This window comes from Festucalex cinctus, chromosome 2, assembly GCF_051991245.1.
Source record: "Festucalex cinctus isolate MCC-2025b chromosome 2, RoL_Fcin_1.0, whole genome shotgun sequence".
Lineage (NCBI taxonomy): Eukaryota > Metazoa > Chordata > Actinopteri > Syngnathiformes > Syngnathidae > Festucalex > Festucalex cinctus.
In genome coordinates this window covers 35,535,635-35,559,623 of record NC_135412.1, presented here as the reverse complement: position 1 = coordinate 35,559,623, position 23,989 = coordinate 35,535,635, and the positions used below count along the sequence as shown (strand labels likewise).

The 23,989-nt window shown below is 43.8% G+C and overlaps 1 protein-coding gene across 6 annotated transcripts in view; it reads right to left on the bottom strand.

The window, feature by feature from the left end:
• bsna (bassoon presynaptic cytomatrix protein a) overlaps positions 1-7,716 on the bottom strand; it is a 143,494-nt gene extending 135,778 nt beyond the window's left edge. For all 6 annotated transcript variants that reach the window (XM_077514856.1, XM_077514858.1, XM_077514860.1 and 3 more), the window contains exon 1: positions 7,301-7,716. In XM_077514856.1, the coding sequence (XP_077370982.1) occupies positions 7,301-7,479 (179 nt within the window). In that variant the 5' untranslated portion in view covers positions 7,480-7,716. The remainder of the gene's footprint in view (positions 1-7,300) is intronic.
• Positions 7,717-23,989: the final 16,273 nt, after the last annotated feature.

The following is a 23,989-nucleotide window of genomic DNA, read 5'->3' as shown; positions in this document are numbered from 1 at the left end:
TGTACAAGTGTTAGAACAGAATTGAACTGTCAATCATTTGAACACAATCAGACAAACCAGCAAGAAGCTGAACTCCCTCTTGGGAGATGCCGAAGACAAATCTCTTTTATAACCTTTGAGCACATCCGACAAAATGACCTATTTTTAAAACTCCCATCCCCCCAATTTCATGCTGGCTACAATAACATTCCATTTGTGTGTGTTAGGTGGTGCCAATCCTTCCAACAGTAAAGGGAGTCGTGAGATGGAAGTGTCACTTTGCTGCTACGGGACCAACTCAAAGTGCTCTCGAATACTCTTTGTAGTTGTTATTTACCTCAGCTTGAGCTTTGTGGATTGATTGTGCACTTTTGACTCGAGGAGGATGTTTTGCTACATGTTCTTGCAGGGATATTTTGTCATGCAAGCCATTAATTAAGTGTTGCTTCATGTGTAGATGTTGTGTGAGCCAAATCCATTTAGTTTAGAAGCCACATACACCATACAGGGTGTGGTGTAAGGATTTAAAACAATTGAAGGATTGAGATGATGAGGTTGTTGTGTGTGGGTTTTTTTTGTTTTGTTTTTAATGACCACCATCTTTGAGTAAACCGCAGTGAGGGATAAGAGACAGACAAGGCGGTAAATCAGTGTAATGTTGTGGAAAAAGCAAATAGATGAGTCTGAAACTCATTTGTCAAAGTGCTTCACTAAACAAGACTAAAGGCTAATGGGAGTCAACACAGCAATCGCGGCAATCCTGGCCGCATAGTTTCCGAGCTATAACAAAGTGTACATGCATGTGAACACGCGGCAAATTCTGGTCGACAACATAATAAGAAAACACGGCGTGACCTTCACAACTGCAGCGAGGGAGAAAAAATAGCCAAGCACAGCGTAATAGCCTCTGAAACAAACATGGAAGTTGACACACTTCACCGTGAACACACTGTGCTGTTCACTTCTGAGGAAAACTCAGTAATTGTACTGTAAATCCTAAACTATTTGCCTATCACCTTCTAAGGGAAAGTCAACCCAAACATTTTATTTACAGTAATATGTTTTATGTGTCCCCACTGGACTAAACACGGCATTCTGATTAACAATGTGAGTTAAGCTGCAAAACCCACCTGTTTTAATCCATGTCACGAGGCGGCCATTTTGCTATTTTCTGTACATTGAAAGTGACGTCACAGTTGCTCAGGGCTTAGGTAACGACCAATCATGTGTCAGCTTCAGAAAACAGGCGAGTCGTGTTTGGTCAGTTGTCTGAGCCCAGAGCAAATGCGATGTCACTTTCAGTGGACAGCAAGTGACAAAATGGCTGTCCCCTGAGATGTTTAAAAACAGGTGTATTTTGCTGCTTAACGGGAAGTCTACCTTAAACATTTCTTGACAATAATGTTATATGTGACCTAACTAATCTAAATATGACATCTGGCATTTGTGGAATATGAGTTACGAAGCAAAATCCAGCTGTTTTTAATCCATATGGGTGATGTGGCTCAGTGGTTCTCATCTCCATTTGCCATCTCAGGATGCGGCCATTTTGGCAACTTACTAAAGATGACATCACAGTTGCTCAGGGCTCAAGCCACGACCAATCACGGCTTACCTGTTTTCTGAAGCTGAGCTGTGATTGGTTGTTACCTGAGACCTGAGCAAGTGTGATGTCATCTTCACTCAACAGCAACTGGCAAAATGACCGCCTTCTGATATTGACAAAAACGGCTGGATTTTGCTGCATTTTGCTGCTGTATTTAGACTAGTAGGGCTAATAATATATTATTGACAATAATTATTGGGGGGGGGGGGGGGTTCCTTTTTAATCAGAATGTGTTTGGACAAGAGGGGCTGCATCGAACATATGATTATAAAGAAAATATTTGGGTTGACTTCAGCTTTATCAGAGAGCAGTTCTATAAATAGAAAATATAAACAATGAATAATTGCTTGTTTGAGTGATTTCAGTGCATTTAAGAATTTAAAATAAAAAAAATTCAAAGCGGCGCCTGTACCCTTCCTTTTTTTTCTGTACCTGGCCGGCATATGAAAACGTTTGGATACCCCTGCCTTACCTTAACACCAACACATTGATATTATGACATTACATTATGTGTTGGCTTGTCACTATGCAGTTTGGCAAATTCCAGTCTTGTCAATTTACAACCATGATCATTGTTTTCTGTCTGTCTTTCTTTCTTTAACAGCAAAGTCCCAACAATTTGTCCATATGTTTGCACATGAGCAGTATAGATTACATACAGGCATACACATAAATATATAAGACAGTACACATAGAGCAGCCTGGCATGTGTGAGTTGAGTCAGATGGAACATGAACACGTGACACTACAGCAAGCGAATGTTTTGCTCCATATGTGCTTTCTCTCTCCTTCTTTCTCTCTCTCCCTCGAAGTCCTTTTCATTGAGCCATCTGGACATCATTGCTCTTCATTCCCTTCTTCATTTTCTCCCTGCACCAATCCAGACTTCACACATTTCTTCCCATATCCCTTTTTTGTGCCTTTTATGTATTTATAGCATGCGCAGCTCCCATTTGCAGTAAATTAGGGCTCCATTATTTTTGCACTTTTGTGTCCTGCCCAAATTGCTTCTGATTGATTGCCGCATTTTGTTTTGAATATGTTAAAATGGTTTAGAAAAAATATTAGAGCAGAAAAAAAAATAACTGCTTCATTCACATTTGCTGTAACTCCATATTGCACGTCCTCAAATGAGAATAGGAAGAAGTGTAAGCATAGTTAATCCGAACCGCCTGAAATTTCTACTATAATGCAATGCGTACAATACTGGTTATAAGCATTTTTATTGTCATGTACTTTATGAGCCTTGCAACTTAGTTTAATTTATACCAAACTATGACGGTGTATTGGAGCCAAGTATAAATATGTATTTTTTTGCGTAATATTCTGAAAATAATCGCAAATTTATGAGAGAAAAACTAGAGTAATATTTACACTTGGAAGAGGGTAAAATAAAGAATTGAAAAAAATAAATAAAAGTCACTCAGAAGTTGAAGAACGAACTCCCAACGTTCAGCTTGGGAGACAGTCAATCTACTCTCTGAGCCACACAGCTCCTGCTCTGTTAGTATATCACTCGTGTCAGCTGGACTCTTCCTAACTCCAAGAGACCAAAAACGATGTGTTTGGTCTCCTCTTGGAGATAAGCAAACAGTAGGAGGTTCATAGCTCAGGTGCTAGTGTAGCATAATCTTGCTAGCAAGCTGAATTCTGGCAGTATTTGTGAGTTCACAAACTCCGGAGAATACATATTGTACCGCTCCCGCTGATATGTTTGGAGCTGACCTTTTTTAAGTCGGACCAATCAGGCGTTGTTTAGGGCGGAGCCGCGGAACGAAACCAATCAGCGCCAATGGCGGGTGGGGAAACAGACAAATCTAACAGACGAATGTACGCTACAATTAATTGTGTTCTCGCAGAATTATTCACCACTTCCCTGTTGAATTTGAACAGCGAGAGGTGCTTCATGCATTTTTATCTGGTAAAGATGTTCGTTCGCAGAGATGAAGCATATCATATTAAGCCGTCACACTTTGAAGCGTTGGGTACAAGTCTCTAAATTGATGTGTTGAATCTGCAGTTCTCTGACATTCACTTGCATTGACCTAAAGTGTGCTAGCTTCTGATAGTGGCTTGCCATATGTAACGAGTAAAGTTTAGAAATACGTCTTCATCCTGCCTTTTCATTCTACTTGTATAAAGATTGTTCCATGAACCACCAAGAAATCTTTACGTTATGTAGCTCCTGGTGGACAAAAGCCAGCATGTCGTCCAGACTATAGCTACGCTACGTCTCACAAGTTTCTGAGTTTTTTTCACGCATATCTACAAGTTTATTCCTCGTAGATTTCTGATTTTTCTTTTTTTCACGCAAATGTACTATTTTATAATGTCACAAATATGCGAGTTTATTTCTCGTAAGTTTGTGAGTTTTTTTTCTCAGAACATTACACCGCCTCTAAAAAATATATACGGTATATGTGCCCCTAATACGCCGTTGTACCAAACAAATGTCAACGGTCTTTCTATAATAGAAAAAAAAAAAAGTTGTTTTATTTAATGCAACAAACACAATATAGCAACTAACTCAAAAGCCATACCTTTTTTGAAAAAAAAAAAAAAAAAAAAAAAAGTATCTTTGGCAAAGAATGTCCAGCGTGTTTGTTGAGTGGATCACATACAGTCCTTGCACAGTGACTCTTTGTTTTTCAAACATTTAGATCAGAGGATGTTGTTGATATTTGTCTACTGTGGGCCTATCAAGCCCTTTGAGAGTCTTCTGTGATTCAGGACTATACAAATAAACTTAACACTTTATTCTATAGTTTCCTGAAACATCAAACATAAACCTCCATCCAACTTCGAGAGTGCTTATCATCAATAAGCTGGTGGATGTGCTGGAGTCTATCCCAGATGACTTCAGGCGAGAAGCGGGACTGGTTGCCAGCCACATGCAAATGATAGAACATCAAAATCTAAAACTATGGTGTTTTTAAACATCCATCCATCCATCCATTTTCTTGACCGCTTATTCCTCACAAGGGTCGCGGGGGCTGCTGGCGCCTATCTCAGCTGGCTCTGGGCAGTAGGCGGGGGACACCCTGGACTGGTTGCCAACCAATCGCAATGTTTTTAAACATAAAAAAATGTATGGCAGCCTTTGGCGCTGTGGGTGATATTTTTTTCGAGACAATAGTATGTTGGACTTTATTTTCGGTTATCTCAATGATTCAGTCCATTTTTTTCCCTCATGTTTGGCCTTTCCATCCCTCTGTTCCTTGCACCCACCTTCCTCTGTTTCTATGCCCTTTAGAGAGGGGTCCATTTGAGAGCCTCGTTCCCTTTTTTCCTGCATTCACTATTCTGACCCTTTCAGCTCACTTTATATCTCCATCACTCTCCTCCATCCTTACACCTTTGCACTTCAGACTGTACATGCCAGTTAGCAGGGAGCCAGAGTCACTAACAGGTTGCTTGTGATTGGTTGAAAATCAGGGGCGGGGGTGGAAGTGAGGCCAGACAGCACACGCACACATTGCTCTTACAGGTGGAGTGTGACACCGTTGCAAATGGGTTCTAATGCATGCTGTCGCATTTGTTACTTTTTGTTCATGGTGGTGACATAAGTAAAACTTATCATAATGATGCACGTCAACAATCAATTAATCGCGAATCGAGATATAGACGCAGATATATTACACCACTGTCATAGTTTGTTCAAATATGGATTGTGAAATTCTGTTTGCTAATCTGGTTGTTTACATGTTCCTTTACAGATCAGCTCTACTCTTTTGCTGTACTTTTGAACTATGGACTTCCCTACCTAACCTCATCCAAACAATATCCACAACATAACAGTTGGGTTTGAACTTGGTGCCAGCTTATGTGGGGTTTGCAAGTTCTCCCAGCATTTCCATGGGTTTTCTCTGAGTACTCCAGTTGTGGGTTATCACGGGGGCCCAAAAGTGGTTCATGGCAAGCTGGTAAAAAATTTGAAGGAGCTGTCGGTTTACAATGACCCAGACATTCAAAGTTTGTCTCAAAAGTTGGCAGGATGTCAAACTTATTTGATGCCACATTACACAAACACTTGAATCCCCAATCAGTGCTGCACACAAGAACACAAGTAGTGCAAATGCAACTTGCAACGTTTTTTTTTGTTGTTTTTTTTTGTTTTTTAATAACCTCTCCCAAGCTCTTCAGATGGACCCAAAGAAAGGAGCAGGTGGTTCAGAAAATGGATGGCTATATAAATAAACAAATAAATGTTGTTGTTATTTTTTTTATAGGCCATGCAGTGTCTCTATCGTTAACATACAGTATAAAGTGGATTGCGACTTCTTGCCAAAGTCAGCTGGGATAGGCTCCAGCTCACCCGTGACCCTTATAAGGAAAAGCACTAATGAAAAAATATTACATGGATGGGTTGACACGCTAACTTACAATACATGATTCTTTTTTTGCCTCATACTTCCATTCTATGACCACATAAAATTTACAGTAGCTGTGAGGACGTGTCGAGAGATGGGGAAAGAAGAGCAACAGAAGAGGACAGATAAGCATCCTCCCTCCAGAAGGACGCTCAAATGGAGAGAGGGAAGCCGACATAAGGGGAGGAAGAGGAGATGTGCAGGCATTGCAAACGACGAGGGGAGGGGGCTGTATAGGCAAACACGCTGTGCACGTGATCATTCTCTTCACATGGCCTCTTATTCAAGTGGTATCAAAACTTAACGTAATGTGCCGCACACCACATACAGTAAACCTTTATTCCAACACATTTGATGAAAGCGAAACGGAATAGTGCACCTCGGAAGAGCTGTTATTAGAAGGCAGGTTAAGCTGTCATCATGCTTCCTGTGAGTCTCGATGTTATATAATGATGGATATGCCATGTCGTGGCTCGCTCCTATATTCACTCCTGTCTCTCTCACAAGGGGTGGGAATCAAACCGGTGCAAGGCGTGCCCTACATGTAACATGACTCAACTGTCAGCTTGATTGAGCAGCACCAACGTTTTATTTGTTTGTTTTTTGTTAGTAACATCTGACAATGCATTGCTGGAATATTACGTGATGCATGCAAGGACTTGACATTCACAGATTTGCGATGATATCCATCATCCATGTATATTGGAGGGATGTGCAAGCCATAGCTGTTCTAGCTCCTAACATAATAGTACCACTATGACACACATCCCCAAACACACGCCCACACATTCAAGGCAAGCCCCGTGCAACACTAGCGCGCACCCCTGCACACACACGCGCGACACGAGAATCACGTGTCCATCACCTCTAGATTTAAACAACACAAAACATCTTTTTAAATGAATGACGTGTACGAATGCTGCATTTATATGAGACGATAAACACGGAGTGCGTGCGCGTAAAGTGAGTGCGGTCGTGGAAACGAGAGCGCGCGCGCGCGTTTTTCTGCAGCTCGTCACGCCAGGTTTGTGCAACGCGCCACGCAAGAGGGGAAATACTACCATCGCAGCACATGACACCGCCGAACACGACGGCAGATGATGGGGTTCGGGTGGTGGCTGCCATAGCAACCGCTTTCATTCAATGTCAAACGTATGGTTTTAACGGATGATGTTTTTTCTTTGGGGGGTGGGGTGGCAGCAGGTTGTTCCACCTTGGTGGCTCTCACGCTACGCAAGAATGTCCTCCTCATGCAGCCTTCCAATAAGTACGCGCATTCCTCACTACAGTCAGTCCCCAAACGCACGTCAGCCAGGCACCTATTTAGCCGAACCGATGGCCCTACCTCGTCATCCCCATCCCGGGGCCTCCGACTCCCATCCCTCCGCCGGCAGCCGAGCCGTTGACGGGTTTCACGTGCTGTCCTCCCGGCCCTGCGGTCGCGGGTCCTCCGGGCATCACGGAGCCCATCATCCCGGCCTCTCCGGGCTGCCCGCCGCCCTCCATGCTCGCCTCGTTCCCCATCTCGGTCTCGGCTCAGGAGACAGGAGGGCGGAGAAGAGCGGTACCGCGTCCGATCGGTCCGAACTGTCTCTACTTCTGTGTCGCTAAGATGCCCTTTTAATTGAAATACATGTGGTCCAAACTTGAATGGACGGGGGTAAAAAAAGGGGGGAAAGAGGGAGAGCAAACTCAGCGTTGCTCCTGTATCACCGCCATCGTCTTCATCCTCCTCCTCCCCGTCAGCCTCAGCACCAGTAGGCTGGGTTCTGACGTGTGACGGGAGCGCGCTTGGGCCAGCCAGGCAAAGGGTAAGAAAACCGACAGGCGGCGCAAGAGAGTGCGATTGGACTAGAATTACATGTTACAGAAGAGATTGTGAAAGTGTGAGTACCCGTTTAAATAAATAAATAAATAAATAAATAAATGAATACACTTGTTTAGTAGATCCTAGAGCCTATTGGACTAATGAACTTCACTTCACTATTATGTATAAATAAATAAATAAATAAATAAATACATTTGTTTAGTAGATCTTAGAGCCTATTGGACAAATGAACTTCACTTCACTAATATGTATAAATAAATAAATAAATAAATAAATAAATACACTTTGGTTGGAAAATAAAAATGTCTTTTTCTTAAGTCAGTTATACAAAGTACATGTTTTTTATAACTTGGCACAATGGTAAAAAAAAAAACTGCAAAAAAAAAAAAAAAAAAAGTAATGAACCTATTTTGTCGGGATAAAGTACCAAAAAAAAGTTTTCAAATGCAGAGTACAAAAAGCAAAATACTGAAGTAAATTACAGATAGGCCTATTTGAAAAATCTACTTCTTCACAGTGACTAAATATTTGGATTTCATTCCTTTCCATCACTGCAGTTAGAGCGAGTATTCACATAAACGCCACACAGCAAAGCTTTAGCGGAGATTCAAACCTTGAGCGATGTGCTAATCACTAGTTCACCATGCATCTTCCTTTCATTGTTTTATAAAACGTATTTATTACACTGATAATCCCTCAATGTAAACATTCAATTGACACTCTTCTCTAGTATTAGGCACACTACAATCAAACACACACACACATTCATGAAAAGAGATCATGTAACACAACTGAACCTATTTTCCATGACCTAAATCCAGGGATGTGGCATCTACAGCCTATACAGTACAGTAGATGGGAATATGCAACAAAGTGCAGTTGTATGGGGAACACAAATGGAAAGCCTAGTGTCGCCCTATTGCACCCCCTGCCGGTAATATAATATATTCCTACAATTATGGTTAAAACCAAATTAAGGTCTGCTATTATAATAGCATTGCATCTTGTTGTTTATCATGTTACTTGCCATGCAAATCAATTTAAAGAATAAATATAGGCAGCAATCAAAGGTGTAAAGGAAAAGATGATCATGAGAGATGAAGAGGACGAGGGTTATGTGTTGGTGTGTGGTGTGGGTGCAAGCTCCTTCATATTTTCTTTCTCGCTAGAGCAAGGGCGCCATGAGTGAACAACTACACTGGGTGTCACATGACTCACATCACCGTATGTTGTAAACTCTGACCTGCAGGCTGCTCTATGCTGATTCACGTGGAGCCAGGATGGAGTAGAATGATCCTTGAATTGTCCCATAAGGAGACATTCAATTTCACACGTTTTCCTCATGTTAAATTAGACATTTGGAACTCATGAATAATAGATGCTGATTACAACCTCAAAAAATAACAGGAATGCTTGGGTCTCCTGTTTTCTGTGTTCATAATGGTTTTGAACAACAAGCTAGAATTTCCTTACTTTGTAATCTGGATTTCAATGTATATGTATTTATTACGGTACAATTATTCACAAACACTGTGTCGCATCAGATTTTGTGTGTCATGAGAGACCAACAGGTGTGCCACAACAACTTGTATTGTTTCACTCAATTGGTTTGAAAAGGATTTATTTACTCCAAATAATACAGTATATCTAAAATGTATCTTTACACTAAAGCCCCTTTTTATTATACCGCTTCGACTCTGAAACAGCCTGCTTTTGACCTGTGTGTTCACTTTTCCATTTCCATTCCATTTAAGCCAGTGAGAAAGCCACCAAAGCATAAAAAAACACAGTATTTGCAAGTATACCTAATGTTTTTTCAAAAATACTGAACCAAATTTACAATAACCTGTGGTGGATGAAATACCAAAGCTTGCGGTAAATTTTGCTGCCTAGTCCATTCAAGTGAATGAGAGTGTTAATGTTTAACAGGTTGCTACATGGACATGTTCTATAATAAAGCCATATCGTAAATGGGGATATATTGATTACAGACCTCATTCGCTTGAATGGAACCATTAAAGTGAATGGACAGAGTAACATCCACGCCAAAATTTTCACTACAAGCTTCAGTATTTCACCCACTGGTAAATACGGTTAAGTATTGTTGTAAAACACAATACATGTACTGTATATACTGCATTTTTATGCCTTGGATGTGGGCGGCTGTTTCCTGCTTGCTAAACCTGGAAATTAATTGAATTTTTCATCTTTGTGAAAGTTTCTGTGCATTTTATGGGCATTGATTTGCGGTGTCTATACATTGTTCAACTGCAATTCATATTTTATCGCTGTTAAACATGTAGTGGCCGAGACTTGTTACTCATGAAATCTTGTGGCAGAACCCCAACACCGCACGCTGTAAGTGTGCAATGGATGCTCACACAGTTCAAGTGATCCTGCCCCAATTGATTGGTGCTTGTTGTAATGGAGAACTAATGGAGACCAGGCCAGGCCAAGCAAGGTGGGGACAGGCCGTTTTGGAACTTGTAGTGGAAAAGGCATCTTAATTGAATGTGTGAGTAAATTATCGTTTTTCTTGTTTGGTGGTGTGCCATGCGATTTTTGCATCGTAAAATTATGTGCCTTGACTCCAGAAAGGTTGTAAAACACTGCGAAACAGGTCATAAAAGCTGTAGATGTGACAGCAATATGCCATTTCTTCATTGGCTTGTGGTGAAGTTATGAACAACCAATGAATTCTGCCTAGCAACAAGTGGTTGACAGTATTTTGCATCAGTTACGCATGATGAAGTGGTGACCACTGAAATGAGAAAGGCGAGTGATTGGCTCTTTTAGCTACCTTCCTATTTCTGAAAATGTGGTCATGAGCAAGACTTTCTACACTTGATAATATACATTAGTGTTGTTCCGATACCGTTTTTTGGCTCCCGATACCGATACCCAGCGTTGCAGTATCGGCCGATACCGATACCATACCGATACTTAAGGTTTTTTTTCTCTCAACATAAAAAAAGCTGTCCTGCCATTGGTTCAGAGTATTCAAGGCCCAATAGGATATCTTAGATCGGTATGCAGTGAACATGTCACATACCAGTGAATGTTGTGCACCAGCAAGACACAAGATGCTGCATCCAAAATCCTATATTAGCCTTGGAATTAATGGTATCGGCATGTTACTTGTGAGTAGTCACCGATACCGATACCACTGTTTTAATGCAGTATCGGCACCTCTACCGATACCAGTATCGGTATCGGAACAACACTAATATACATAATAACTGCTAATAAATAACCCAACTCATGACATGATTGGCTTGGCTGGCCAAAGATCCAGTGACGAAAGCATGTCACACATTATTATAAGGGACATGTCCTACTTTAGGGCGACACTGTAAGGACTCGACAGAGTCAATAAAGAACAGATCCCAAAAAGGCAGGCTCGGAGGAGGAAAACAACCTCGATTTATTCTTTTGGAAAAACCGAAAGCACAAAGCTTGCGCGCAGGCAAGACAACGAAATTTTCAGCGGTGCCCCTGCACACAGGCGAGGGACACGGCAGTAACAAAGGACACTTGCAAAAGGCAAGGAGGAATTGGAAAACACAAAACTCCTGCAAAAGGCAGGGAACACGAATGTAACAAAAAGCGCTTGCAACTGCAAGGAAAACTGACATAACCAAAATCGCTTGCAAACGGCAAGGAGAACTAACGTAACAAAAAACACTTGCTAACAGCAAGGACTAGAAAAACTTAAATCACTTGCACCCGGCAAGGACGACACGAAATGTACACGGAATCAATCACACGAGAATAACAACAAAAGGCGACGCGGAAACACACACGTGAATACAAGTAAACTAAAGACGACGGCAGATTCAAAAAACTTTACCAACAAGGAAACGCGGAGAACACTTGGACACGAAGATGAGCAAATAATAATCCGACGACGTGCTGTGTTCCTCGGAGTCCTTTTAAAGCTTTGATTGTCAATGCGCTGCAGGTGCGGAGCTGGGGAACGCCCCCCTCGTTGCAGGCACTGGAACACACACACACACACAAGCACAACAGGCTGAGAACCGAACCATGACAGTACCCCCCCCTCAACGGACGCCCCTTGGCGGACCACCTGGTTTATCAGGATGCGCAGCGTAGAACGTGTCGAGCAGAGACGGGTCAAGGATCCAGGAGCGGGGGATCCACTGGCGCTCTTCAGGTCCATAGCCCTCCCAGTCGACCAGGTACTGGAAGCCCCGGCCCCTGCACCTTGAGTCCAAAATTTCTTTGACCGTGTAGACAGGGTCCCCATCGACCAACCTGGGAGGAGGCGGAGCAGGAGCGGGAGGATTCAGTGGGCTGGGGGTCACAGGCTTAAGGAGGGAGACGTGGAACACTGGATGCACTTTGAGGGAGGAGGGCAGTCGGAGCTTTGCAGTCACAGGGTTAATCATGGCGAGAATCTCGAACGGTCCAATGAAGCGTGGACCCAATTTCTTAGCCCCACCAGCCAGTCGCAGGTCCCGGGAGGAGAGCCAAACCTTGTCCCCAGGTCGGTAAGCCGGCTCTGGCCGCCGCCGGCGATCAGCAATCTCTTTGTTGCGGTCAGCCGTGCGGGACAACGCCGCTCTGGTCTCCCGCCACACCTTGTGAGCCCGCCGTAGATGGTGTTGGACCGATGGGAGTTCTATGGAGCCCTCCTGTGAAGGGAACAGGGGTGGTTGGTACCCGTAGGCCGCCCTGAAAGGTGAGTGTCCCGTAGCTGAAGACGGCAAGGTGTTGGTGGCGTACTCAATCCAGGGTAGATGCGTGGACCAGGATTCGGGGTTGTGCAGGCAGACACACCGGAGGGCGGCTTCCAGGTCCTGATTGGCCCTTTCTGTTTGGCCGTTAGTCTGTGGGTGATACCCCGATGACAAGCTGGCTGTGGCTCCCAACAGTTTACAAAATTTTCTCCAGACCTGGGCTATGAACTGCGGCCCACGGTCAGACACCAAGTCCACCGGCAGTCCATGTAGCCTGAACACGTGCCGGATGAGGAGTTGTGCTGTCTCCCAGGATGAAGGCAGTTTGGAGAGAGCTATGAAATGTGTAAGCTTGGAGAACCGGTCCACCACGGTCAAAACTACTGTATTCCCTCTTGACCTAGGGAGGCCGGTGACGAAGTCTAGGGAAATGTGGGACCACGGCCGCGAAGGAATGGGTAGAGGCCGCAGTAGTCCCGCCGGAGGCTGGTGGGAAGATTTCCCGCATGCACAAGCGGTGCAGGCCTTGATAAACTCGGTGATGTCCTTCCTCATTTCCGGCCACCAGAACCGTTGGCCGATTAGGGCGAGAGTCCTATGAATACCCGGATGACAGGCGACTCTCGAATTGTGACCCCATTGCAGGACCTCCGCCCGCACTGGGTCCGGGACAAACAGTCTCCCGGCTGGGCAGTCCTCCGGGATGGTGATTCCCTCCAGTGCCTCCGTGACCCTCTTCTCCACTTCCCAGCATACCGCGCCCACAAAACAACGTTCTGGCAGAATAGGTTCCGTCCCCGTCTCGGGAGAAGCCACGTCATGCATTCGGGACAAAGCGTCCGGCTTCTGGTTCCGGGAACCCTGGCGGTAGTCCACGACAAAGTGGAATCGGGTGAAGAGTAGGGCCCAGTGTGCCTGTCTGGAGTTGAGTCTCTTAGCTGACCGGAGGTACGCCAAGTTCTTGTGGTCGGTCAGTACTTGGAAAGGTTCCTTTGCGCCCTCCAGCCAGTGTCTCCATTCTTGAAGCGCCAGGACGATCGCCAATAACTCCCGATTCCCCACGTCGTAGTTGCGCTCTGCTGGACTTAGACGCCTGGAGAAGAAGGCGCAGGGGTGGAGCTTCCCATCTTCTGGCGACCGCTGGGACAGGACCGCCCCCACTCCTGAATCCGACGCGTCAACCTCGACCACAAAGGGGAGATCAGTATTAGAGTGGATCAATACAGGTGGATTTATGAACAACTGCTTAAGTTCAGAGAAAGCCTTCTCGGCGCTAGGTGTCCACCTAAACGAAACTTTGCTCGACGTTAATCTAGTCAGTGGGGCGGCCCGTAAACTATAATTCTTAATGAACCGGCGATAAAAGTTGGCGAAGCCCAAAAACCGTTGCAACTGCTTACGAGTTGTGGGACTCGGCCACTCGACCACGGCCTGTGTCTTAATCGGATCTACTCGCAATTGCCCCCCCTCAATAATAAAGCCCAAGAACTGTACAGACTTCGAATGAAACTCGCATTTTTCCGCTTTGACGTAGAGTCGATTCTCCAATAGGCGCTGGAGAACTAGGCGAACATGTTGTCGGTGCTCGTGCTCGTCTCGCGAGAAGATTAGAATGTCGTCTAAATAGACAAAACAAAAGACATTCAACATGTCCCGGAGGACATCGTTAATTAGGCACTGGAACACCGCGGGCGCATTCGTTAACCCGAAAGGCATGACGCAATACTCAAAATGCCCTAGGGGAGTCTTGAACGCGGTCTTCCATTCATCTCCGTCTCGGATGCGAACTAAGTGGTATGCACTACGCAAATCTAACTTGGAGAAGATTCGGGCAGACTGTAACGGAGCAAATGCCGAGTCCAACAGCGGAAGCGGGTACTTATTCTTAATGGTAATATCATTCAATCCCCGATAATCCACACAGGGACGAAGGGTCTTATCTTTCTTCTCTATAAAGAAGAACCCCGCCCCCACGGGTGATTTGGACGGACGGATCTGACCATTGGCCAGCGAACTCGAGATATATTCCCGCAGGGCTTCTTGTTCCGGCTGGGATACTTGATACAGGCGCGAACTCGGAAGTGGCGCATTGGGGATCAGTTCAATCGCACAATCGTATGGTCTATGGGGCGGCAAAGCTTGGGCACGGTCCTTACTAAACACCTTTCCTAAGTCATGATATTCCTCCGGAACCTGATCGAGGCAAATAGCTTCTGGAGCCGGACTTACGGGCACCGTGGTTGTCCCTTCTGCCGACCGCAAACAGTGGGCGTGGCAGAAAGGACTCCAGTTCTCCAACGCGGGCTTATCCCAATCGATGTCGGGATTATGAGTCTTTAGCCAAGGGAGCCCCAATACTAGCGGAGCAGCGCGGGATGGCATAACGAAAAAACTCCTTTTCTCAACATGATTCCCCGACAGTCTCAAGGTAAGTGGACCGGTAACATGACGGACCTGTGCTAGTAACCGCCCATCGAGGTCAAAAACCTCCTTAACCTTTTCTAATGGTTCCACCGTGCTCCCCAACGCCTCGACCACACACGGGTCGACGAAACAATCGTCGGCCCCCGAATCTATGAGTGCCTTAATCTTTAGATTCATACCGCCATCGGACAATTCCCCTGACAATTCTAACCGTCGAATCCCACCGCTAGTCCTACACGAAAGGCTGGGTTCGGTTCTCCCCGGTAAGTGCTTACCCTGGTTCGAGTCAATTCCGGACTCCTGGGTTTCCTTGGCACGTCCCCCCAGTCGTGTGGTCGGTTGCGTCCGACGTTGTGGTTTCGCGGGGCAGGAAGCCACCCGATGCCCTGGTTGACCACAATAGAGACAGGCTCCCGTGAGCCACCGACGGCGGCGCTCCTCGGGATGCAGGCGTCCACCTCCGACCTGCATGGGCTCCCCTGTGCCAGCTGGGGTGCCCGGAAGGGAACGTGCTTCCGCGTGGTCGACAAGGCTGAGTCCAGTCATGCGGGGGTTGGCGGATGGCCCATGCCGCTCACTGATTCGCTCTCGGTGCCGCTCTTGTAAGCGGTTGTCCAACCGAATGGTGAGCTCAATAAGTCCCTCGAGAGAGTTCGTATCGTCACGGACCGCCAGTTCATCTTTGAGTACAGAATTCAATCCCCGACGAAAGATACTTCGCAAAGCACAGTCATCAAATCCGCTCTCCGCGGCCAGAATACGAAACATGATCGAGTAGTCAGCGACGGATCTTTCTCCTTGCACTAAGTCTAACAACCGACCTCCGGCCTCCTTCCCCTTGACTGGATGGTCGAACACACGTTGAAATTCAGAAACAAAAATCGGGAAGGAGGACCGGAGGTCTGGTCGTGAGTTGCTCACCACCATCGCCCATGTAGCGGCTTGACCAGACAGGAGGCTCATAATAAAAGCTATCTTAGATGGGTCACGAGCGTAGGTATACGGTTGCTGGTCGAAAATAAGCGAACATTGATGCAAGAACTGACCGCAACCACCCGGCTGTCCGTCATAGCGCGACGGGTGGGGCAAAACGGGTTCCCTTGGAGCTGCTGGGGAAGCCAACGTGGCTGAGTCCGTTCGCGGAAGTTCCGAGTCTAGTACTCCGCGGGAACCGAGCTGCTCGAGCCTCGCGAACATCTGCTCGCACCGGTGAGCAAGCCTGCCTACCACCTCTTGGAGTCCTACCAAAGTGGTCTCGGTTTGCCCAACCCGTTGCCCCTGGCTGGCCAACGCCTGTCTCACCTTCTCCGAGTCGGCGGGATCCATGGTCGGATTATTCTGTAAGGACTCGACAGAGTCAATAAAGAACAGATCCCAAAAAGGCAGGCTCGGAGGAGGAAAACAACCTCGATTTATTCTTTTGGAAAAACCGAAAGCACAAAGCTTGCGCGCAGGCAAGACAACGAAATTTTCAGCAGTGCCCCTGCACACAGGCGAGGGACACGGCAGTAACAAAGGACACTTGCAAAAGGCAAGGAGGAATTGGAAAACACAAAACTCCTGCAAAAGGCAGGGAACACGAACGTAACAAAAAACACTTGCTAACAGCAAGGACTAGAAAAACTTAAATCACTTGCACCCGGCAAGGACGACACGAAATGTACACGGAATCAATCACACGAGAATAACAACAAAAGGCGACGCGGAAACACACACGTGAATACAAGTAAACTAAAGACGACGGCAGATTCAAAAAACTTTACCAACAAGGAAACGCGGAGAACACTTGGACACGAAGATGAGCAAATAATAATCCGACGACGTGCTGTGTTCCTCGGAGTCCTTTTAAAGCTTTGATTGTCAATGCGCTGCAGGTGCGGAGCTGGGGAACGCCCCCCTCGTTGCAGGCACTGGAACACACACACACACAAGCACAACAGGCTGAGAACCGAACCATGACAGACACGGTGGGCGAGTGGTTAGCACGTCCACCTCCCAGTTCTGAGGACTCGGGTTTGAGTCCAGGCTCTGGCCTTCCAGGGTAGAGTTTGCATGTTCTCCCCGTGCCCGCGTGGGTCTTCTCCGGGTACTCCGGTCTCCTCCCACAATCCAAAGACATGCATGGCAGGTTAATTGGGCGCTCCGAATTGTCCCTAGGTGTGCTTGTGAGTGTGGATGGTTGTCCGTCTCTATGTGTGCCCTGCGATTGGCTGGCAACCAGTCCAGGGTGTCCCCCGCCTACTGCCCAGAGCCAGCTGAGATAGGCGCCAGCACCCCCCGCGACCCTTGTGAGGAATAAGCGGTCAAGAAGATGGATGGATGGATGGATGGATGGATGGATGGACATGTCTCCTTTAAGGCTTCAGTATGTCAGCGTCAGATTTTCAGTCGTAGCCAACAGCATCTCTGCAGTGGGCCATGTTGAAAAAAACTGATCATACTAGTGGAATTTAGCATCAACTTTCTGAAGCCTCACTCAAACCTCTATCCTTAGCAGCAGTAGTAGAGTCAATCACTTTGACATGTTGGACTCATTGACCCTCCTGCAGGGCCAATTACTTAAAGAGATTAGAAATGAGCAACGTGCCAGCCTTCCACTTCACTCTGAACAACATAAAAGACTATTGGTCAACTGTGAATGCTTAATTGAATGACTGACGGGCTGCAGGAACCTCATCAGCGCTTTCACTGGCCAAGTCCTTTTTTCTTTGACTTTAGCTCATCTCCACAAACAAGTGACAAAAGACACAAAAAATTTTTTCAGTCTTTATTAATGAAATAACAAGAATCCTTTTTTCAACCTCTAAAGTGCATTCAATTGACATGTGCTGTAATTGCAAACTGAATCAAAAGGAAAAGAAAATGGCTCCATGTTTCCTTGGCAATGCAAGAAAAAAAACTTCAAAACTAAATTATCAAAGGAGAAATACTCTATATCCAAAATACCAGAACATCATTTTAACCTTTATTTAATTCTCTGCTCACATCGACCTTCTGAATGTATCTTAATGACGCTGGCATTTAATTAACAATATTGCTGCATAGGATATCTGGAACGCCCCAAAAAAGTGTCAGCTTTTATTTCCATCAAACAGCACCTCACAAAGGAGTCACTCTCCAGTGTTTCACCGCCCAAATGTAAAATTAATTACAGTAACGTGTGATGGGAGAGATTCTGTTCTTGTCGGCATTGTGTTCAGGCTTCAGAGAAGCACTTTTGCCGGCGGCAGCAAAAGAAAAGCTGGCTTTTTTAAAACTTTACGCTTATTGAATCACAATAAATCACAGGTGGATGAACTAAGGAGAATGCTAAGAGATGAGAGGTCTTCAATAATGAAGTGGAGTAGGGAAACACATCTCTTAAAAATATTATATACGGCGTTCAAAGTTTAATCTGATCAAAATATCGTAATAGAGCAAAACTCATCATTAGAAAAATCGATCGAGTGTGAACAATTTAGTAGGATTTCTCATGCAATAATATTTTTCATCAATCCAACCTCCCAGATTTCAAAACTATCTGGTAAAAATTCTTAACCAGTGATTCCGAAAGTGTGGTACAAGTACCACTCTCCATGTGTGTATGTATGTCGTATGTGGCTCTCCATGTAGTGGTACACAAAAGACTCACTGAATCAAATGTTTTTTCATCTTCTTCTTTTCTTTAATCCACTCTATCCGGTAAAGTACATTTGTTACCGATAATCCAGTAAAGTTGTATATAACTTTTAAGTACAATTTGCATTTAATCATTTAAAAATGCATGTCTTCATACGTTTAAAAATATTATTTAACTTTTATTTGCAATACTTTTTTAACTCAGTCATTATATAAGTTTTTTTTTTGTTTTTTTTAACTTAAGGATGATATTAATATTCAAATTGTGCATAATATTACAGCAGCTTGTAGTAATGTTAGTGGGTTTTTGTTTTTGTTTTTTTTTTATAAATACTTAGGCCTATATTCTGTTCTGGCCTGTTCTAATATTGGTCATTATCATGGTACGTGGAGAGCCAACCTTTTTTTTCCTTTTACATGGACCCTAATGAAGACAATAGAAGATGGATGGATGGATGGATGGATGGATGGATGGATGGATGGATGGACGGACGGACGGACGGACGGACGGATGGATGGATGGATGGATGGTGGATGGACGGACGGACGGACGGACGGACGGCCAGCCAGCCGGCCGGATGGAATCAAAGCAATGTTTGTTTCTCAGCAGATCTCACTATTAAAAAAAAAAAAAATCTAAATTAATTCTGTATAGTATGAATTAAAGTGACTAGACTTCTTGGTTGTTTAGGGCTTTTTAGTGGCTGAGTATGTCTCTCTTGTAAGTGTTTCTCTGGATTTGCTCAACAACCAAGAAGTCAGTTGCCTCAATTCAACCCAGATTACCACGTCTTGGATGAGTGAGAATTCACAAAGTGTTTTCACGCAGTGTGTGGCAATCTTCCTAAGGTAGCACATTTGGAACACAACTCAAAACTTGAAACAATTTCCAACAAAACATGTTGAATTGACGATATCAAAACAGCAGTGATTTACATTTAAACAATCTCTGACTCAGCCATGCTTGGTAACCATGACTTAGTCTCATTACTTTCATTCCTGTCAAAAAACAATGATGCCCCCCCCCCCCCTTCTCATTTAGTAGCTCTCTGATCTTGTCATGGAATGACTCCCATGACCCAGATCAGTCAGTGTTTCACTGAAGTGGCACTGAAGCACTAATAAGGAAAGAAAGAGTCATGTCTAGCCTTTAACTACATGAAACCATTTGACTTTTGTCTCTTTTACACACAGATTGTGTAATGTTACCATAAGCCCAACTTGACATTATGCTGTCTTTCCACCTCTTTGCTGCATCTTCAGGGATTGAAGAGTGGACTCTCCCGCAAACAACTGGAGAGAAAGAAGGGACCATATAGCATCAAGCAAAGCTTTAATGCAGACTCTTTCAACTTCATTTCATTTCATTCATTTTACCATTTGGAACAGTAATGAAGAACTTTCTGTCTTTCTTTCTTTCTTTCTTTCTTTCTTTGGTTGGAAATTAATAAAGCACAACATTCAATCACTAAAACAGGCTTCTGTGCAGGATTGCAACTAAATACCTGTCATTTCACATCTTAAATTAATCAAGTAATAACAATAAATATGGTTTATATGTGTAGGTAGGTAGGTAGGTAGGTAGGTAGGTAGGTAGGTAGGTAGGTAGGTAGGTAGGTAGATAGATATAGATAGATAGATAGATAGATATAGATAGATAGATAGATAGATAGATAGATAGATAGATAGATAGATAGATAGATAGATAGATAGATAGATAGATGGCCATTCAGGATGAGTGGCTCCATCTAGTGTGCAAGTGTTTTATACACACTTACATTTGAATAGCATTCAGTCACCTAAGGCCCATTCATGGTCAGAGTGATCGTCTAGGACGAGCGCACGTTAGGTGCATTTAAGCCTAATGTAAAATGTATGATCATGAGGTTAGTCATGTGTTCTTATGTGATGAATAAAGGATTTGGTTGTGGTCGGGGCAACATTGCTGCGAACCAAGCGTTGGCATCTCTGCATATTTCAGTTTGAATTTTAAATATCTTCTACAGCTATGACATGATGGATAAAGATAGACATAAAGGAGGTGGAAAAACAGAAGCCAGTCAAAACCTGAAGACATTCAATTTCCTGAGCAGCCAGTGGCGTCCATCTCCTCTGCTGCTCCACAGATATCGAATCAATAACACAGCGTTCAGATCGGAAAACATCCATTCTTAATCTGCTCTGTCATTTAATGCTATTTTCTGCTCTCGAGCGTCTGGTTGCAGGCCCACTGTGATATAAATCTCTTGGTTCAGATATGGTGCTTATATAAAGGGTTGAACATCACAAATAAAGGAAGAAAGAATGGGGAGAGAGAGAGAGAGAGAGAGAGAGAGAGAGAGAGAGAGAGAGAGAGAGAGAGAGAGAGAGAGAGAGAGAGAGAGAGAGAGAGAGAGAGAGAGAGAGAGAGAGAGAGAGAGAGAGATGGCAAATCAACTCCAACAAAAGAGAGAAGTACAATTATGGACTTTAACAATGAGTTGAGAATGTGTATACAGTACTGTTTTGGCATATAAAGGGAATCCAATTATTAAATTAAAGTAGGCCTGCCCTACAATACGTGGATGAAAAATGAGGGAGCAACTGAACGTACAGGAAAACATCACACTCAAATTCACACCAATGGACAATTAGTTTCAATTGACGTAACATTGGGGATGTGGGCACGGGGAGAAGAAGCAAACTCACAGGGTGGCCTGAGCCGAAATCCGGACTGTGAGGCAGCTGCAGCAGCAACGTGATGGTGAACATTTCATTTTGACTTATTAACTCATTTTGAAAAAAATTAATAAATAAAATAGTAGGCTATCTGTGAACCTTTCATATGTATTTTGTATGTAATAAAGTAAGTCTGTACCTAATTATACAGTTGTGATCAAAAGTTTACATACACTTGTAAAAAACAATGTCATGGCTCTCATGAGTTATTTCTACAACTCTAGTTTTTCTCTGATAGAGTGATTGGAACAGATTGTTTTTTGTCACAAAAAACATCCATAAAGTTTGTTTCTTTCTTTTATGACTTTATTACTGGTTAATAGAAAAAATGACTGACTCTGCTGGATCAAAAATATACATACAGTAGCATGAATTAGCAATTTTGGTGACTTTGTCAATTCAGCTTCCTACCATTGGCTCTTAACTTCTTATGTGTGATTAGGAGTGACTGTGACGTCTCTGAGGCCATTGAAATTGGGCTCATTGGATACCAATGCCCACCAATGCAACAATGGACATTCAAAGGAGTTCACCAGTGTCAACACTGAGCCATTTCAAAGCATCTGCAGGTCCCAAGACCAACAGTGCAAGCAATTGTCCGCAAGTATAAAGTGCATGGCACTATTTATCACTGCCAGGATCAGGAAGAATATGCAAGCTATCACCTGCTGCTGAGAGAAAACTGGTCAAGAGCGTGAAGAAGGGACTGAGAATCACCAAAAAGCAGATCTGACAAGAATTAGAAGCTGCTGGAATACAGCTGTCAGTGTCCCACAGTCAAGTGTGTTATTGCATCAATTCCAATTACTCTAACAGAGAAAAATCAGCATTATAAAAATAAGTGGAAGCTCAGGAGAGCCATGACATTATGTAAACTTTTGATCACAACTCTACATATTTAAAAAATAATAATAAAAATTACTAACCGCAAAACAAAAAGAAATACTGACTGTCATGACGCTCACTGAAGTGCGCGTTTGGACCTCTAGATGGCAGTGTATGAATGTTTCTGCGAGTATGTGCTGTTGATCGTGATTTGGATAAAGTCTGAAATAAAAGCATGTTGTTCCAGTAGTTTCGGTTCAAGCGTTGTACAGAAATGTCCACCGTACTGTGTTTATTGATTGTTTATTTAATCATGTCTGGATGATGTCACAAGCATATTTGGCTCATTTGAGTGTGTTTCTGCACCTAAAGGAATGCTTGACTTATTTCATGCACTAATTGTACATGAAAATAATGAAGTTATCAAATTAGTTCCAGACAAAATATAAACATTTTATTGCTTAAAATGGCTAAATGAGTCAAGTATCCCTTAAACGCTTCACTGGTGCATGTAGGCCTTGTAGGCTAAGTCTCTCTGGACTATGTGTTTCGTAGTCCAGACATTAAAGCGGGGGAATGGTACAAATAAATCACAGTACAATATAGCAGTGTTTGAAATTAATTAGCCTCTTAGGGGGATAATATTTTGTATGTTATGTTTGAAATGATGTACAGTTGTAGTCATAAGTTGACATGGCCTTCTTTCACTTAACTACAAGTTGCATTTTAATGATAACAGATATAGATCAAATTGTTGACCATGTTGGTTAAACAGCAGCACGATAACTGACTCCAGAGTGCTTATTTCACATGGGTGAATAGATGGAATAACAAGCACCAACTCACACACAGGCCAGAGCTGAGATTCGAACCCTCAAGTTCAGAACTGAGGCAGGCGTGCAACCAGTGCTCCATCCTACCCTCGGAGAAAACGTATCCTTTAATAAATGATTAACATGTAAATACTTTTGAGATGACAAATACGATTATAAATGAAACTGTGTCAAAATCGAAAACTTCCTGTAGTGCTTACTTCAGGACACGCGCACGCACACAATTATAAATAAGAACAACTGATTGACTATGCACATTCTTTCAGTTAAAGCAGGGGTGTCAAACATAAGGCCCGGGGGCCGGATCAGGCCCGCAATGGGGTTTAATCCGGCCCGCGAGATGGTTTTGTAAAGTTAAAAAAAAAAAAAAAAAAAAAGACTGTCGGCCCAATTAATCAGCCGGCCACAATCAAAGCTTATAAATTCATAATTACACAAGTAAGGCTCAGTTGAGCAATGCATCTTGTACATGGAATTGCTCTGAATGTCGTTATTTTAAACACAATTTAAAGTTAGTTTGTTTAAAAAATAAAAACATGAATCAAACACAAACATGCTGAATAAGACACATCCAACTACACATATGACAAGGATTAACGTCCTTATAACTTCATTAACGGCACCCGGCACACAATCAGTGAACAATATACAGGTTTATGCAAAAAAAATTTTAGGACAATATTTGTACAGATGCGCCCCACAATTTAGGGCTGGCCCACAAATAGCGAAAATCTGCATGTAATTGACGGCAATGTTTTACAAATTATTTTACAATTTTACCGATCCGGACCAATTGCGAATATATTTTCCTACATGTGGCCCCTGAGCTAATATGAGTTTGACACCCCTGAGTTAAAGTAACGGAAGCAAGTCACCATGTAGCGTCGATGCTGCGCTTTGGTTGCTCGTGTACTTCCGGAACTTTCGTCCCGGTGTTTGAGTGCAGGGCAGGGAGGACGAGGGCTGTCCTGTCCTGCCTCCTCTGCTAACAACTGATGAATGACTGAAAGCCCACAAGCCTTCCAGCCCCGCATGTTGCACTTGCACGCCCTTCTTTGTTTGCTTTTCTTTTGTTTGGAGCAGAATCG